Here is a 19,239-nt window from a genome sequence, read left to right as displayed (position 1 = left end):
TGGATTATGCATTATGATTTACTTATAAGTCCAAAATACGTCGTAAAAATAAATAATAATGCCAATTTTTTGGACACAGCTAAATTTTCATTCTCAGTAGCAGTCTGTTTATCAACTTAGAATAACCAAAATGTAAAAAAATCATGTAGCGATAAGTCGAATGGAGAATGTATTCGGATTTCTTCTCCAATCATCAGGAAGTCAATAAAAATTATAGCAAATTAATATTCGGTTATGTTGTATCTATTGAAGCGTGAAAAGTAAAACTCGACGTCCTGACAGAAGGATTTTCCTAACAATGCCAATGCTAAGCATTCGCTAAAGAAACAAAACTAGTTGCGACCTTCTCAAATGGTAAAAGTTCTAGTTTTGATTGACTTTTTAATACAGACATGAGACTTCATCAATATTTTTTTTGAAGCGCGGTTGCGGTAATACCGCACGGTAAAGGTTCATTTTCCGCACCGCATCTGTGGGAGTCTCTCACCGCACTAATTAGGGATGATCCATAAATGACGTAGCATTTTTTGAGTGATTTTTAACACCCCCATCCCCCATCGTAGCATTTCGTCACAAACCTCTAAATACCCCCCCCCCCTGGTAATTACGTAGCTTGACGGCAACTCTGCCCCCCCCCCTTGTAGGCGTTAATTTTTTTTTAAAATTCTATTCTATTCCCCTTTAAAAAAGCTGCTTAGCATGACATGACCCCCTACCCCCCTATCGTCACACATCATTACAAAATACAAAACTCCCCCCTCCCCCATATAATGCTACGTCATTTATGGATGATCCCTTACCGCACCCGCGACGAACCCCTTGCGGTTTGTAGGTACGTAGGGTAATAAGCCTATTGGCACACACGTTTCATATATCGGAAATCCAACATGCTTCTGTAGCTATTTAGAAAACATGAGCGGACTCAACTAGGCTTGGACCTATTTAAAGGCGGGGGTTAACTCAAGATTTTGGTTGGCGAGCAGACTGTTATGTTAGGGCAGTTACAGTTTTGCTTTCAAAAAGTTGCGAAGCTAATCTATAGCGATGCTTTGTAGTCAACCCAAAAGTAACACTGTTTTAAACGGGTTTTAAATTAAACAGCAAATAGAACATAAGTGTATATCACTCTGTAATTGTATCTTTGGCTCATAATCCTATATGTCACCTTGTTAAATTCGTTAGTTTATAGATATACCACATTAAGAACCTATACTTGGCGCATAGGATCCTTTGATGACATTTTGACGTCATCAATATATTTTAGCTACGCATCCTCAGCCATCAAGTGCGACATCTCACCCGCAGTTGTGGTAGATGTATCCCAATTGTCAGGAAGAGATGCCCTCCGATATTATAGATAACCGTGCTCATGATCAGAATGCCTTTACACTATTCCACTGATACAGGATTTACCAAAACAAAATCGCGCAATTTGAAAAAGAAAACCATTTTAAAATGTGGTACACACTGAAAATCTTCAGTAATCCACAAGGCAACTGGACGCTCATAATCATTAATAATATTCTTGTAGGTTTAATATGGATTATTTTACATCTCCAGGGTTGTAATTCTTCGAAGGAGAACCCGTAATATGATATTACCGTACTAAACTGACTGTATACGAAATTGAGAGAGTGCGGCCTCTCACCCAACACAGCCACTCTCCTGTATTTACTCTTTTACCGAGTGACTCGGGTGGCCCAAAACCAAATCTATATCACAAGCATTTTGTTAAGCGAACGGGTATTTACACTTTCTTCAGATTCATGGTTTTTATAGTAAAATCCAACACATCCATTGCGCATACTAATGGTTTAAAGGAATAAAAATGCTCACTCACAAACTCAAACAGCGATGCGACTCCAGCGTGGCCGACAGCACGTAATGAAAATAATTAAATGAAGAACGTTATTCGAATTAACGACGTAAATATGATTTTTAACCCGGTACAATTTCCATAACCACGGTTGCCTACGGCACAGACGGCGACCTGAGCTCGAACCTAATTGATCCCACTTTTTCCCCGAGTGTCGTCGCATTGAATTTCCATTCCGTCACGTTTTCGACGCTTTTGACGGTCGGAGCAATATCACTGCTTTCATTATTCATAGAGCAGCAAGAACAGCAGCAGCACCAGGACCATGAGATAAGGTTCCGGGGTGGTAATTTTGCATGAAGACAGCCATAAATCATAGTCACCTCGTCGGAGTGGCTTCTAGGACGAGCAGTCTTTTCTTTTGGGTTAGCAATTTCCTCGCATGAAATGGGCACGTTCGTCATTATATCGGTTAGTGTATATCTGCATCACTCCAGCTGGAAGCAAACTGTGTACGGGATCGGAGTATGTGGCGGGCGGTCAAGCGAGAGCGGTTGGTCCCGATAAACTTTGTCGAATCTTGATAAAGGCAACAATTCAAAGTTGTGAGAGTCTTCACCACGTGGGAAACGACTATTCTTGAGAGGTCCTACCTACTGTCACAGTTAGTCAGCAGTGAACCGTTTTCAATGAAAAGTATTTCGTGCAACTGCCAATTTGTGGGACAGCAGGGACACCTTTGTTTTCTTCGTGTTCTTAATATGAGAAAAGACACATGGCGCAGAACGTAAACGGAGGTAGCGTCCTTAACACCTAACATTTTACATGTACTTTGTCAATTTTCATTCTTTCACTGTTGTTGTACAACCAGTGTTTCCTATTTTTAAATGACCGGTTTTGCCGGAGGTTCCACCAAACTTTAAACACATATGTTTCAATTTCCGCTGCACCGTTTTCAATTTCCTCAATGCCATCATCATTGGCTCACGTTACAAAAAATGTTTAACTAGCAGTTATGATATTATAGTTGGTATCGAAAAGATCAATCACAACAACCCGAAATACACATGTTGACACATGCCATTCGGTATGCTACCTATCAGTTCCGTAGCTCTGGTGACTGGTATATGTAGCCGCAGGTACGTACATATCACAAGTGATTTTATGTCGTTTGCCAAATTGGAGTGGAACGACAGAGGAAGGAGAGTACTCATTTCCTTTCATATACCTAATATTATTTCTGGCATAAGTTGACCCTTTGCCTCGAGCCAACGGTGAAATTCGATATTACAAATGTGTCCTGCACTAATGGTAACGTATCGCAAAGTGAAATATTTTAAATGCCCACTTAGGAAATAACATGCATGGCTTTTGATTTCAGATTGAAGTTCAAAATCTTGGGAGGTAGGAAGACGAAATTTGTTTTTATTAATTGGTTTCATAGCTGATAGATTTTTCGGGTAACGAAATATAGAATTTCACTTATTTCTGATTTAGAATATTGCCTCGAGGGGTTGGGACCAAGAGGGTTTCTAGCAAAGCAATCAATATTGCATTCCTTGTAATGTCACTAGTGATTATTGCACTCTCATAAAAGTTTTGAGTTGTACTGCATAATTTCGCAACTACATGGGAATGTGCAAATTGAGCCTGATCTTCTTTAATCTGAGCCTAGATCATGAATCCTTTCACCCAAAATCCGATGAGTATGTTTCTATTACTTTTGGGTAAGATTCTATTGTCTTTTCGGTAACAGACCACACAATTGCGCATTGCGGTATTAAACTCATATTCTCGCAAAGGTAGTAAACGGTGGAATGACAAATTTCGGTTGCTGTTCATGTATGTGCATCACACAATCAAACACTTTTTCAGTATGTGTCAACCTCGGCTCTGTTCGCATGTAGAATAATTCGGTCGATTTCTATGATAGTATTAGTACCGAGTCAAACCAACCGGAAACTACCCCAATATTGGCAGAAACCAGCCCGAATTACGAACTTTTTACTGGGTAGGTTGGATAGCGAAAAAAAATTGAGGCAGTTTCCGGATCCGGCCTAGTTGCCAGATCCGACACAGTTCCCGATCCGGACCAGTTCTCGTATCCAGACCAGTTCCCAAATCCGGACCTCCCTGATCCGGACCAGTACCATAAATCCGGACCAGTTCCCGAATCTGGACCAGTAACCGGCTCCGGACAAGCACCTGGATCTAGCCCATCCCTTTTTCCCCTTTCTAAGTCCGGACCTGAACCAGGCCCAGACCCTCGGTTCGGACACGTGGATCCAAACCATAGGTCTTGCTTCCCGTAAATGACGGGAAGGACTGTTCATGTTTAGTGCAGTCACTATCTTGCTTCATACTCAGTTGCGTTTCGGCTTCGCCTCATCAGAAACCGACACTAACCTATTGTCGGAATAGATTAGCGCCGGCTTGACGCAAATCCCTTAAAACTAAAGCACACTTTGTGTTTCAATCGAACGATTGTTCAAACGTGATGTCCCGTTCGAGCAGAAGTTCTGTTTATACCGATGAGACACAGTGAATCCGAAACATGTCTTGGTTTAGCAGGCCTATTTTCACCCTAGTGAGAAATTTTGCTTTTATCTTGCTGTTAACGTCCGTGATAGAAAAGAAATTTCAATTTAACACCGGCCGAAGTACCCCACCACTATTCCGAGTCGTTTTTTCTGACTGTGCTTTGAAGCTAGCCGAGTGTGAGCCAATCTTCAAATACGGAATGTGTCGTGTAGAAAAATCGAACCTCGTCTTTATCGTTATCCCCATTGTGTTTACTCTGCTTGAAGCGCAATATAATGACAAGCGAAGTGCTGCGAAGTGGAAGTGTTCCAGACAATCCGACGCGTTGATATTTATTGAATAAGAATTGATGAAACATGAGTGCGACGCAGAGAAGATTTGAATGTGTTGGTATTGCCGTTTGGGGAATTTTTCGTTGGGACCGTTTTAGCATGAAACGTCTTGCTATTAGAGCATTTTTTTCTTATTACCGCAAAGGTATTACGGCCGAGTTTTGGGTGTTGCAGTCTAACTCAAGTTGTGCACGGGAAACGTGCATCTTTAACTCTTCTTGTCACTTTATAACAATAATATTGCTGCAATATGCTGCACATGCAGAATATGGCGTTATATGGTGAGCAGTGTTGCCACAATTAAATCTGTACCGGGAGTTGAAAAATCTTTTCTATCTGTACTCTTCTATAGAAAAATCTGTACCGGATTCTGTACCCAAACAATAACAAGGTTGCTTTATAAATATCATTTTTCTTTTACATATTCTTCATTCGGGGAAATCAAACCAGACATTCTGACTCGGTTGTTTTATTTGAGCTGGAATTCTGTAAGAAACCAGTTAGAATTCCGGATGAGTGTGACTGCGTAAATCCAATATCAGCTCCAGCTCAAATTCTCGCTGCCACTTTGTTTGCAACCAAAGGTGGCCAACAGAGTGGCGGTGAGTAGCTTAGATGGGGCTGGTAATATCAATAGTATGCCGCGTGAAACAAACGAACGGGTCGTCAAATGGTGGGATAACAAAATTATCACAAGTTTCCTATCTCATGCCTCCACGCGAGTCTAAGTCTAGTGATGGCATTTGATCCTTAGACCGGCGACGACTGGGTGCTATCAGCCTTCTGCCGATAGTAGCAGAATGAGAGGGTGCGAACAGATCTAGTCGAGAAAACATTGCCGTAAAAATGAATAGTTGATCAGAAATTAGCCCTAATACGACTAATCTGACTAGCATCGATGATCACGGGTCAATACGTATTGCAAATTCGCCGCGTCTGTTTGTATGAACATAATTTCAAGCTCCGTTATTGTTAACAAGCCCGTGTATAAGGTTAACAATCCTTTATATTTCCCTTCAGTGTTCGTTATTATCGCTCGTATACTTGTATTCCAAAAACAATCCGATATGGAAAATAAGAAATACTTTCCGTGATTTATAACATGTCGCGCTATCTTTGCCTGTATAATGCGTTATCACTCGGTAGTTTTCAAGCCAATAAATATATCGTAGAGAAGAAGTAACAAATTCTGTCTAAATACTGTTTCAATAAATAGTGATCCGGGCCATCACGCAGATAAGATTAGCTTACCTAGGCAATACTCCAATGGTCGGCTGTATGCAGTTCAAATTGCTTTTGTTTAGGGAACATAGGATACTCTCGGTAGCCGGCTGCCTAGAGTTTAAAAAGAACCGAAAACTAAACAAGATCTTTTTTTTCGAGTCATCGTGCACTCGAGTACTAACTAAACAACTACCTAATAAAATATGCTTTACAGGTCGCATCGCTTGCTTGGAGCGAATCCTAGACCTGATACCCTTCCAAACTACCAACTCCGCGACACCTATGAAAGAGTCTGATAAATCGTCGTCCTTCCGTTACGTAGGTGGTGCATCAACACTTCCTGTCTACCTTATCCTTTATCCTTCCCCGTGAACGATGGAGATGGGGGCGCCCGGGTATGATGGCTATGAATTCCTACTCACCATTTCCTAAGCAACTCTTATTAGATAATCAGCAGTCAGAGACGATGAAGTCAGTGTGCAATCCGCCAAAATCATCGTCACAACGCAACACAACGCAATAAACTACCCTAACAAACGAACGAATGGGAGAAGTTTCACCAAATTTCGAAAGAAATCGTTAAATTAATCCTTCAATAAACTAGGTATCAAAAATATGGTGTAGTTGGATGCAATAGAAAAAAATATCTTAAAAAATAATCCTTCATGAGACAGTATTCGAAGAAGTTTCTTGTGGATGAGCCTATAATTACTTTGTTTCCACTTGGATACTTGAAGTTATTCATCTCGCTTCTCTTTTTCCGATATATGTTCCAGACGATCAGAGGGTTATATGAAAGAAGCAGATCAGCTGTCAGAAAGTTCTTTCTTTTCCGTTTTATCGATATAAAATTCGGCTGCTATATTTAAGATATTATTATAAGTTATATATGTTGAGGTCGGTCAAAACATCGAAATGGCTGCGTCACTTTTTAGTTTTGTGATTTTTCGACCAATTCCGGATCTGAAAATTGAAAAGGCGGTTCCCATTTAGAAGTCCGTTCGTGGAAAGACGTCCAAAAAAGAGTGAGTCGTAAATGTGAAAAATCGGTGAACTCGGCTGCAAGTCTGTACTGCGAGCATTATTACGCGATCAGGACGTCAGGACTTGTGAATGACATGGGAAGGCAGCAGTGTCTTTCGAAGAAACTGCAAATTCTCGATGTTTGTTATATCCGTGAAGACCCTTCAAGTATGTTGCTTTTCCGAGGTAACTCGTCGCTCCTACGATACCTTACCCACGACTTGAATAGTACGGCATACTCAGATAGAGCAGAATTAACAGGCGTGCTATTGAATATAATGGTTACAACACTACCAGCAGAATACACGGATAATGTGGTACAACAGTGGTATCTGAAGCCTGATCCCATTGCAGGGTATTCAAGAAAATTTGGTGAAATCAACCCAATTTATTGTTATTTTATAGTTAATTATATAATTCATCCCATACCATAATTATTATACAGGTCTGACTCGATTATCCGGAATCGAATCAAACTTTTTTTTGTGTTATTTTATCAATTTAAGCTGTATTTGCGAAGAAATTGGAAATAAAAGGATCAGGGTAAATTTTCCTATTTTGGAAAATGTAAATGTACCTATTTTGGCCCTACTCGATTTTTCAGAATTTCAAAGTGTGATTTGTATGTTTAGTTGGTTTTCATGTATTATTTATATTGGTAACGAGTTAACGGCATGTATTAGTTGTTTATAGATATTTGTGCAAGAATTCTAAGACAAACTTTTTAACAAGGTGTGTCTTCTGCACAGGTCAGGTCAAACTCGATTAACCTTCGGTTGGATTTTCCGGGGTAAATGATTCGATTACTCGTATACTAGAAAAAAGTAAGTAAGTATGCTGCGGGTCGTCTGTTTCTCGGCATCAGTTTAGTGTACGTGGTGGCGTCACATATCCCAGCTATCGTTTCTTTTAACCCTCATTCTAGTTAGAAGTGTGCACGTGGCAGCACTGTTGCAGCGGAACCCAATAAGATTAATTGCAATAACTCATAACTGTTAGTGCTTAAATGAAAGATATTAGCTTACTTGTCGTTGTAAACATACGTTGTGTGAACCAAAAGTTATAGTCGTTTAAAAACGTGGTTATTTACCAACAAAATTGGCATGACTGGGCCAAAGATGCCATTGGAATTCTGAGCAGGAATCAATTGTTGAAGGGGATAATGGAAGAAAAGCAATATTGTGTCAAAGTCCACTGGAACTCAGAACAGAATATTCATCAGAAGTTTACACCCGATTTCATTGAAAATAGGAACATGATTCTATAGCAGCTTGGAAAAATCATAATCTTCAGCAGAATGCTATTTTGAGCAGGATTCCACCAGACCTTTGCGAAGCTTTTCTCTAGAATCCTGCATCAAAATTCAGAGAAAAAACCATAAATATACGGATAAGGACACAATCGACATTTTAAATAGATGCCATCGGAATGCAAAGAAAACTTCGATTAAAATCCTAGAAAGTATCCAAACAGAATCCTGAAAAGCATGCCATCATTATCTAAAGAGAGTGCCAGGAACCGACCGAGTAAGCATAAGTAAGTATTTATGTGTAAAAAAGGCCTGCAGTAACCGATGTGTATTACAAGAAAAATGTACTTTTAGTTTAAAACTAAAAAATGCGCATATTTGGCAACACTGCCGTAAAACTGCGTAAATTAAATTAGCACTATAATCAGACATTCTAGTTGAAATTTGATTTTTTTAGAAACACCCGGATAATCGAATCATTTTCCCCGGATAATCGAATCACGGATAATCGAATCCCCGGAAAATCGAATCCCCGGATAATTGAGTCCGACCTGTATCCACTTATCCATTTCTCTTTTTCCTTCCCTCCTAACAAACTCTTCCATCCGTAATACCTACGAAGATTGCGTGGGTTCCCCGTATCTTCTAAAGTAGGCATTCAACTAACATTCCTTTTCTCGATCATAAGGACATGGCCAGGTGTGCAGTGAGCTATATTATGATGAGTGTGGTGTGGTGTTTGCAATGCTATGACAGGTCGGTCCAAAAATTCGAAATGAAATTTATTCTTTTATCGTATAGTATAAGTTCTTAAGAGTGATTTCCCATATTATTATGAAAATCCAAGCAGCAGAAGCAAAGTTATAGCGTTTTTCATCTTGCCCTGGGTATATACAGAGTGTTTGATTCATGATCAAGAATTTCTCAAAGGGTGATAAAGGATCATATTTGGTGGAAAAAGCATTCTATCAAATCTCAACTGTTACAGAGTTATTGAACTTTTTTTGTAACTCAAAAAGTGTACTTTATATTTTAAATCGTTTAGGTCCATTGGAAAGGTGAGAAAATTCAGTTAATGAGGTTAAGTAGCCTTTTTGAACATATTTATTTAAAAGTCAACATTTTTTATCGATCTTTCTTTCATTTCTTGAAAATCTCAATAGCTAACATCACGCCTTTATTGATTCAGATTGTTCGTCTGGAAGAGCTGCATAATTTGTGCTTCGACATGAAATACTTATCTTTTCTTGTTTCCATGTGTTTAGGTTATTGAACTTGAATACTTTTATCTTATTTATTCTAATAGGAGCTCTAATTGGAAAAAGTATGGCACTCATTCTAACTCTTTTTGTTTTCATTGGAAAGTCAAGAAAATTTCACAGAGAAAATTGTATCAATATCATTCAGTTAAGTGAATTTAATATTATTTTAGACGTAAATTAGTTTAAAGTTAGTGTTATTATTAGCATTTTCGTTAATTTTCTTAAAAAAAGTAAATAAACATCACCATTATTATCATCGAAATAATGCACCTTAGTAAGTTCAACAATTTTTGCTTTGACTCCATACAGTTATCTCTCATCGTTGCGACAAAAAATTATTTTTATCCCATAATTTCATATGCAAAAACAACAATTTCGAACCCACTACAATCGCGGTGGCGTCATGCTGTGTTCACTATTAAATTGCAGCGAAATGAAAAGAGTTAGGAATAAAGTGTCAAAAAACAAGTTATAGAGAATGTATAGAGGAATCTAATGAACAATAGCAACGGAAAATTTGATTGAATAATTGGAATTAACACAAAACACTTCAAAAAACATTCTTTTTTAGCTATTTTACTACTATAAAGTCATTTAGTACTCTTAACTAAAAGATATTTGTAGGGGAGCCCGGGACTAGTTGGCGGTTGGGGTAAGTTGGCGGAAGCCCTTTTTCTCCGTTTCTATTAGACATAAAGCGTTGCCTCTCGTTGTGTACCCCAAGTAATGGGAAACACATTATCCGAAGTGATTTTTTTTCCAAACCTTTTGTTTTGTTGAAATTGTGCGCGATATTGTGTTTTTGAGCATACCAAGTAAATTTTCTAAATTTTAAATACTTTGCGGTACTTAGGGTGATTTTCAATCTACTTCCCGAATGATTATATTTTTCGATAGCGTGTGAAAAGAGCTTTCAGTATCCGTATAGATATTACATCTATCCACAAACAAAAGTTATTTTTTTAAATAGTTTTTAATAAAATATGCAGTTGGGGTAAGTTGACGGTGTTGCACGCGGGGCAAGTTGGCGGTACTATTTACAGTGTAGAAAAGTCATCAAAAAAATTTATTTCTAGTATTCATTCCAAAGTAAGAAAAAAAATTTCTTGTGTATCTCGCCAATGTAGAAGACATTTATTCCGGCCAATTGCACGAAAAATTTCGAAAATTTGCTTTTGAATAGGGAGTAAGCGCCAAAGTCAAAATGCCGGGGTATTGAAACTGAAATATAATAACAAATGTGGGTTAATATACAGTTTTCTCGAAAAGACATTCAGCACGTTCCAAAAGGACCCTTGAGGTGATTGAATCTCCATTTGATTGCTTAGTTTTTGGCATATCCTACCATACCGCCAACTTACCCCCGCCCCGGGGTAAGTTGGCGGGCTTTCCGCGTCACATATTTTTGTCTCTAAAAAAGGAGAAATTGCATCAAACACTTTTAAAACAATCAGAGATGTTGCCAACAGTCTGCTCTTTCAAGCCGCATGTTCTATTTTGCAAGATCTACCTACATCAAAGCGGTAAAAATTGAAAACTGAAAACACCGCCAACTAGCCCCGGTCTCCCCTACATAAATCGGTAGGAAATTTTCTCAGCGTTCCACAGTGGGACGAAATCAAAAAAAGCCATTGATATTTGCGACGAAACTATTGGTTATAGCACTTTGATGTCTTCGGAAAGGTTTGTCTATTTTTTTAGTAGTTTAATATAATGTTGGAAAATTGTGATTTAAGAGGGTATATACGCAAATAAAAAAATTGACTTTGCAAATTGTTGCCAAAATTGAAAGTCATGTATGGAAAGTTTGTAGACAAAATGATTTTATGAAACATGGGTGAAGTAGCAAAATTGCAATCTGTTAAGCGAAAAAGTTATTGGGTGAAATTGTCAGGATTTCCCCTTAAAAAGCTTTTTTACTGTAAATTTTTTATTTGATTTTTTACAGTATATATATACATATATATATATATATATATATATATATATATATATATATATATATATATATATATATATATATATATATATATATATATATATATATATATATATATATATATATATATATATATATATATATATATATATATATATATATATATATATATAAATCATAGGGATAAAATAGACTAGCGTTCCAATAAATTATTTGTATTATGAAGCATGAAAAAGAAACCATTATGCGAAATTAATAAACATTTGAAATATTATATACTATACATTCAAAGTTTTTTTGTTACTATTATACTCATAAGTCATCAGTGTCCTTCCAATTATCTTCTTCGTCATTGGATGAACTAACTTTATGCACATGAAAAAATCTTGTTAGTTTGAGCGAATTCTATACATTTATTTTATAAGAAATTTAAAAATCCCTTTCCGGTCATGGGTTTCTGGCAGGCATTGTAGGGGAAGACAGTATAACACACGCCCCACCAGGGCAAAGCACCCCAGTTCTATTTGCAGTCCTCCTTAACTATGTGAAAGGCAAAAATGACTGGAACAGTACCATTTCACGAAATCAACGTACTAAGTTAGTTTGGATTTTTTTATTATGCTGCAAAACAACAATATAAACAAAAGTTTCAAAAGAGCCATTTCGATGTAAGTGTCCGCTATTTTTCTATAAGCATGTTAACCAATTATAAAGAGTCGGATTTGATAAAACTATTTCGAGAAGCTTATTAGACTATTGAAGTTCCTACCTTAGTTTTTAGAATGGCTTAAAACTATGTGTGCGTGTAGAATTATGGATGTTTTCACAAGAGCTCTTCACCGGACAAAACGCCCCACAAAGTTCTGGATGGTATGCCCCATTATTGGCACAACAGCAAAGTAACTATTTAGGCAATGTTGTGTTTTAAATAACAGTAATACTGATTTTTTTAAAGTAAATAGAGATTTCATACATTGTGGGACCTTTTTGCAGCATGATAAAAATTTCAATTATTCGTTTGGGCGTATAATCCCGTTGTTGTGGGGAATACTCGCCGATTGCTGTGAGGCATACCATCCTTTTGTTGTGGGGCATATTACACTATAACCGGAGGCATAACGCCCTAGGTGAAAGATGAAACTAGAATTTGAGCGTCTTTGAAAAATTAATAATAATATTTGTATTAGGATGTTTTTAATAAAAAATATGAAGCAGGAACTAATTTCTAACTAATATAGCAATAAATTTGAGTAATTGATGCGGAGATCATAGTGTTTAACGTTGAAAGATAGTTATTTTTGCTTAAGGGGGGCGTATTAGACCTGTTTACCGTAATTCTCTCTCACTCACCCGAGAAGAAGCTTATTCGATGTCCAACTTTTCCGAGATAAGATGAGTCGCAAAATTCTACGTCTCCACAAATAGCGTGAGAATAATTTTCCGGATAAAATGTATTTGATTTTTTCCTTCTCACCGGAATTTAAAGTTGGAGGAGCTGCTATAATTTTTGAACATAAAAAAGGATACCATGATAAACTCATTCACTCATGCTCCGGCGGTTTTATTTATGCGGAGAAATAACACGTTGTATTTATCTGGAGAAGTTGTGTGCCAATAACTTTTCGTGTGAAAATGTGAGTTTTTATTATCGCAGTAGCAAATTATCCGGACGCATTTACTCATATGGGCGATACATGCAATGCTTGATTTTTGGCAAAAATATTTAGTTTACGAAAAATGCCCAACGCTCCGAAGGAATATCCCTTAAGCTTCAGAGCTAACCTGAGTTTGAACATAAATTGGTACAGTTTTCTCATAAAACAATATACAACGTGACGAATGAAGAAAATTTAAAGTCACGAAAATAAAAATAAATTTAAAAAATTAAACAATATTGTTGCAAATTTTCTCACAACTATAAATATTCTCTTTGCCAAGTAGGATGTAATTTGTAATTTGTCTTCAAGCCTCTGATTTACACTAAAACCTCTTTCAAGCCACTTAGTGGTATAATAGAATATTTGTCATTAATTAACATTAGGATTTCCTTATTTCCCACATCCATTATAAATATTCTTTTTTTACATAATTGAATTATAGAAATTGGTCAAATCAGAAAGTCAAATTTCCGCTGTTTGTCGAATTATTGTGTTTTCAAAGGTTCACCCTACAACAGTCAGTGCGGTTGACTGGCAAACCTAACAAAGGAAATCAAATCAACAATTCAATTGCATTGCATGTTGCAAAAATCATGGAAACCTGGATCCATTGGAACCGCTGACTACAGTTTCAGACTAAGTTCGACCTTCATGGTTTGGTAAGGCAAAGGATAAGGTGCCATTTGTATATCGGCCCTGAATATTTCAATAGGTATCAAATGATGATACGTTGATGACCGGAACATATTTTCGGTGGGTTTTCACCACTTCTGTCGAATTCCTAACGCCGGAGGAAACCAACACAATGGTCAAAGATATGTTTGCTTGTGTCAAAGATTGTCTGGTAATCTAAACAATTGAATACACATTGAAATGGGATTTTGAATATATTTAATGATGCCGGTTTATTTTTTAGAAATGCTTAAACAAACTTTTGGGCTCCTTCGATTGACCAAATATAAGAATAATAAGTGAATCAGTGCGAAGCTATGATAGATCTCTAGATGAAACAGCTATAGAATAGAAGATAATCGTAATTGTAATTTGTAGAAATACATGACGATAAATTATTACACACAAACTTTGCAATTTATTGCTCAATAAGGCCCTTTCAACGCGTGACTTAGAACGCAACATTTATTTTTATTAGGAAGGTGCCCACACGCAACGAGTTTCTATCAACCGAATAATTTATAATTCTGGCACACTCAAGTGGCATCGGATACAAAATTTCCATATCTCACCTCCAAAAAGTAAACAGAATAATCCAATTTTTATGGCACTGAATTTATCCATGCTTGCTGCAAAGCGCTGACGATCTTGCTACTTGCGTACGGGGCTTTTCCGAGGTTTTACGGTAGGCGTCCTCAGGTGGCTGCAAAGGATTACGGATGTCTTGCTTTTTCGCACGCACGCACTATGCACACCGTACACCGTTTGGACTCTTCTGAAGCGACGCAAGGACACGCATGCTAGGAAAATTGAATAAACATCACTTGTTTCGCCCGCGGCATGAGCTCATGCTAGCTATTTTTATTACATCAGCAACAATTCACGACTTCCACACACTATACGCAATTCGATCTGGGTACGGAGCCAAATTTTGTTCCAAATACGTTTACTCTCTAGCAACAATTTAATACTTTTCCAATTTTATCATTCCCATAGATAGCCACAGGCGGAGGCTGGTAAGGATGAGTAACCTAGCGAACAGCACGACCAACACGTAGGTACAAGGGACTGGTAGATTCCAATTTATCAAAACAAATTTCCTCCTATATTCACTATTATTTCAGCCGCTTTCACCAACACTAGCACGAACACACGAACGGGAGGAAATTTATTTTATACCAATTTCATTCTTCGCTATTCACATTTTTCGAATTTTCTTCTATGCTCCCGCACTTACTAGACGTCGTAGTTTGCCAGAGAGCGACTCGAAACAGCTGGGATGAAGATTTTACTCGCTGTTCTGTTCTGTAAATGACCCTTGGCGGCTTGTTTCGCAAACACACACCACTCGCAACTTATATAGGCCGGAGCAGCCGGTGCCAAAGAGTATCGCGAGATTGTCGCGAAAATTCGAAACGATCTAGTACCATACCATACTCCTCCTCGCACATCAAACTAAAACTGAATTCTTCTGTACACTCTTGCAGAACCCGATTGAATGCGACGTGACACACAAAATGCGTGCAAAACGGCCCCGAAATGCCAATTTGCGTACCAGAGAACAAACCGTGACCCGTGATTAGATATCAAATAGGATTTCAACGCGAAATATTCACAATCAACTTCCCATGCTGTGGGGGCGCAAGTTAAATCAAAATACGTCCGCTCATTCCGGTTTCTGAAGTACAACTGAAAATGCCGCTCCTACCGGTAACATTGAATGATATAGAACGAACACACTCTCTTTGCAGTGCTGCGTGTAGCATAACATAAGAATCGTGACAAATCCTTCACCTTGACGTGCTGGCTACGGTCGCTACATTATGTTGCCTAGGGGGCAAGCCCCCCGTTCGGTTCGCTGGCGAAGTGATATGTTGCGCAACATAACCGAATACAAACTTGCTTGCAACATAACAAACCGATTCGATCCGAATGTTGGCGACGTCGTCGTCGCCTTTTAGGGATCTGCGAAGAGCGCGCTGAAGCATAGCTGATGCACACTTGTTCTTGGAGAGTCAGCCTCGAACAGGCAACGGAGAAGCAAATTGCGAGACAGTTTCAGCAGCGCAAAAAACGCACCTACCTTCCTGAACCCACACTCTAGTCAGTAGGTCAGGAGAAATAAATGATACCGACCGTAATTGAAGGTGGCTCCGATGCCTGTCGTCGTATTGTCGGAACCATCTGAGAGAAGGGTGCATGAGTAAGATAGCGGAAAACCGGTGCTATATTTCTTGCATCAGGTTATTTTCATCAGAGCCCACTCCGAGATGATGGCTTTTCATCGATTCCTAAAACCACATGAGCTCTGGATCTATATCCACAAATAGATCTATCAAAGATAGGACATCAATCAACGTGTATTGTGAGGAGTCGGATCCTAATTGGTATCAGTTGGCCTATTATCTATAATTGTTTCATTTGAATGAGTAATAGTAGAAGGAAGGTAACAAAAGGTGCATAAATTCGCCTTTTTTTAATCTCTTAGAGCAAGGCGTGTTTCTTTGTCAGAAAATTCTTTGAAGCAGCTGAAATGTAAAATGCAACATGTATATAATAAGAATTTTCAATTCTAAAAATAGATGCAGCAGCATTGCTTGACTAAAGTTATTAAGACTGTTACTTCTAGAGCAAGCAAGGCGCTGCATTAATTGATCGGATTTTTCAACAAAACAAAGGATTAAAATACATTTTGCCTTTCTCAATAGAAAGGTATTGCAATTGCTCTGAAAACCAACTTTTTAACGGAGGCCCGGAGGGCCGAGTGACATATACCATTCGATTCAGTTCGTCGAGTTCGGCAAATGTCTGTGTGTGTGTGTATGTATGTGTGTATGTATGTATGTGTGTGTGTATGTGTGTGTGTATGTGACCAAAAATGTCACTCATTTTTCTCAGAGATGGCTGAACCGATTTTCACAAACTTAGTCTCAAATTAAAGGTGCAACGGTCCCATAGGCTGCTATTGAATTTCTAATGGATCCGACTTCCGGTTCCGGAATTACAGGGTGATAAGTACGAACACGCAGAAAATGTCGATTTTAATAAATTCTGCAATGAATGTATAAAGGTGAAAAAATTTCCAAAATATGACCACAACTGCTTCGATTTGTAGTATTAGGTCACTAGCATCCATTCAAAGTCTATTTGGCCACATTGGCCACCATCATCGGTTCCGGAAGCCCCGGCGGAAGTATCTAAATTCAGAATAACAGTCACATCGGTTTCTCGGAGATGGCTAGACCGATTCGACTAAACTTGGCCTCAAATGAAAGGTATTGCGTCCCCGTAAATGGCTATTTAATTTCATCCCGATCCGACTTCCGGTTCCGGAGTTACAGGTTGTGGCGTGCGATCACATAGCAAATTGTGATTCAAACCGATACTCCGATGAAAGCAAAAAAGGTAAAAATTTCGCTAAAATGTCTCTCAAACAACTTAAATTTGCTGTTCTAGGTCACCGACGGCCAACCAAACTTTCGTTGACTACATTGACCACCATAGACGGTTCCGGAAGTGCCCGGGAAAAGCGGCCATCTTTCAAAATTTGCGAACTCACATCAGTTTCCCGAAAATGGTTGGGCCGATTTTCACAAACTTAGTCCCAAATGATAGCTATAATATCCCCATAGATGTCAATAAAATTTCGCACGGATCGCTTATATGGGTCCGGAAATATAGACTAAATCGTCCGGTCACATATGAAATTCCCATATAAGCCGGAACTCAAATTTTTTTTTTCAAAGGGGGGACCTCATGAAATTTCAGAAATCGAATTCGTATTTTTGATGCCAAACATCTTTAAAATGCATGAAACGTCGAGATTTTATGTTATCTCGAAAAATATTTTTTTATGAAAATCGACTTTTTGGGACTTTGCCGATTTCGCACCTTTTTTCAGTTCAATATTACCATGGCTGTTTTTTCTTTTTCAAAATTTTCACATTCTCGTGATTCATGATTGAGAAAGGCACAATTGCACCGCTAGGTGGATTAAAATAGGTTTTTTATAAAAGAAATGTATAAGATTTGCTCCAACTTTGAAAACTTTTTCGGAGGCCCCGAGTGTCGAGTCTTATATACCAATCGATTCACTTTAGAACCCTTACGGCAATTGGAGATATTCGAAAATGATACAATTTTGAATAAGAACTGGATTGGAAAGGATGGACCTCTGAACAAAAATTGAAAACAATAAATATAAATAAAAGTATTTTATACCACATATTTACCTAGTTCTGCAAAGCTAATAGGGGAAAGTGGTCGGTTGTCGGCACTGGTCGGTTGTCGGCACTGGTCGGTTGTCCGCACTGGTCGGTTGTTGGCACTCCGACGTAACTTTTGACAGAAAGCCGACATGGTCATTTGGACAAATATTATTTATGTGTTATACTAGCACGTTACGCAATCGGAGCAAATGAAGCAGATAGACTCGTATGTTCTGTTTTACAACCAAAATATTAAATTTACTCAAAAGTTTTTTTATCATTAGTATATCGATCGTAAAAGTATGCGCATTGACTATTTACTAAGTAAATTATTTCTATTTTGTGATTCAACATTGAATGTCACCGAAATGTTTGCCACATTTTTTATTCAGTTTTCAAAAAGGTTCCTAAAATCGGCTCTCGGCACCCAAACAGGGTCGATTGTCGGGACTCCAATTTTTATGGCGAATGCTGAATTCTCTATGACCTAATCAATATGGGTATTTTCGGAACGGACTTAAAGAGCAGATGCCAGAGAACGATTTTTGACGCAATTTTAAAAACCAAGATGGATATTTCCGGTTTACCGTTTTTGGCAATTTACATGGAGAAAACCCTCCTGGTTGCAAAAAGTCGTCTGAGGGAAAAATGTGCACAATGGGTTTCCCGGAAAACATCCAATTCTGTCAAACAGTTTACACAATTCAGTTCAATGGCCCATAAGCCGTTGCTAGGTCCGAATTTGACCAAGTCGCCTTACAATTTTAAAACATACAAACTTTATTCTGGCTAAGATCGAAGCATTATATGCTCTTATCGCTAGAATCGCATACCATTTAAATTGTATCGAGCGCCTGATAGTTATAGGGTGACCATATCAAACGATTAAAACCCGGGACAGTCAACTTCTTTCATTGTCACTTTTTGTGCAAACTATGTTCAAGACAAATGTGTAAGTATCAAAAATACATAATATTGTCGGAGACGTAAGTAAAAATACTCATTCGTTTCAAAGTTTTGAAGATTTTCCATTGTTTACACCAACTTCAACTACGTATAAGAATGAAAGATGCAAACCAAAACGCACGAACAGGCACTTTTTTCACTGTCTAAACTATGCGCAATAAAGATAAGAAAGTTTGGCGCGTGGCACTCTAAAACCCTATGAATACGGCAAGCTTATGTAATTATGTTTTTTCCTTTTTCCATACAAAAATCAGCAAAATAAATTTCGATTTTTGCGGTAAACTTTAGTAAAGATCGGTTTGGAGTCTCTAATGATATTAAAAACTTCACATTTTTGCTCCCACGTTTA

The 19,239-nt window shown here is 38.0% G+C and overlaps 1 protein-coding gene across 10 annotated transcripts in view; it reads right to left on the bottom strand.

The window, feature by feature from the left end:
* Positions 1–15,424, bottom strand: part of LOC131692345 (uncharacterized) — a 312,974-nt gene extending 297,550 nt beyond the window's left edge. For 3 of the 10 annotated variants that reach the window (XM_058979332.1, XM_058979335.1, XM_058979339.1), the window contains exon 1: positions 14,289–15,421. In XM_058979332.1, the coding sequence (XP_058835315.1) occupies positions 14,289–14,340 (52 nt within the window). In that variant the 5' untranslated portion in view covers positions 14,341–15,421. Of the gene's footprint in view, positions 1–14,288 lie in introns of all 10 variants that reach the window. The other 7 variants (XM_058979334.1, XM_058979338.1, XM_058979337.1 and 4 more) reach the window with 5 other exon arrangements.
* Between the last annotated feature and the right edge of the window lie 3,815 nt (positions 15,425–19,239).

Source organism: Topomyia yanbarensis, chromosome 3 (assembly GCF_030247195.1).
Source record: "Topomyia yanbarensis strain Yona2022 chromosome 3, ASM3024719v1, whole genome shotgun sequence".
NCBI classification, from domain to species: domain Eukaryota; kingdom Metazoa; phylum Arthropoda; class Insecta; order Diptera; family Culicidae; genus Topomyia; species Topomyia yanbarensis.
Note: the sequence above shows the minus strand (reverse complement) of the source record. Positions and strands in the feature narration are given on the sequence as shown.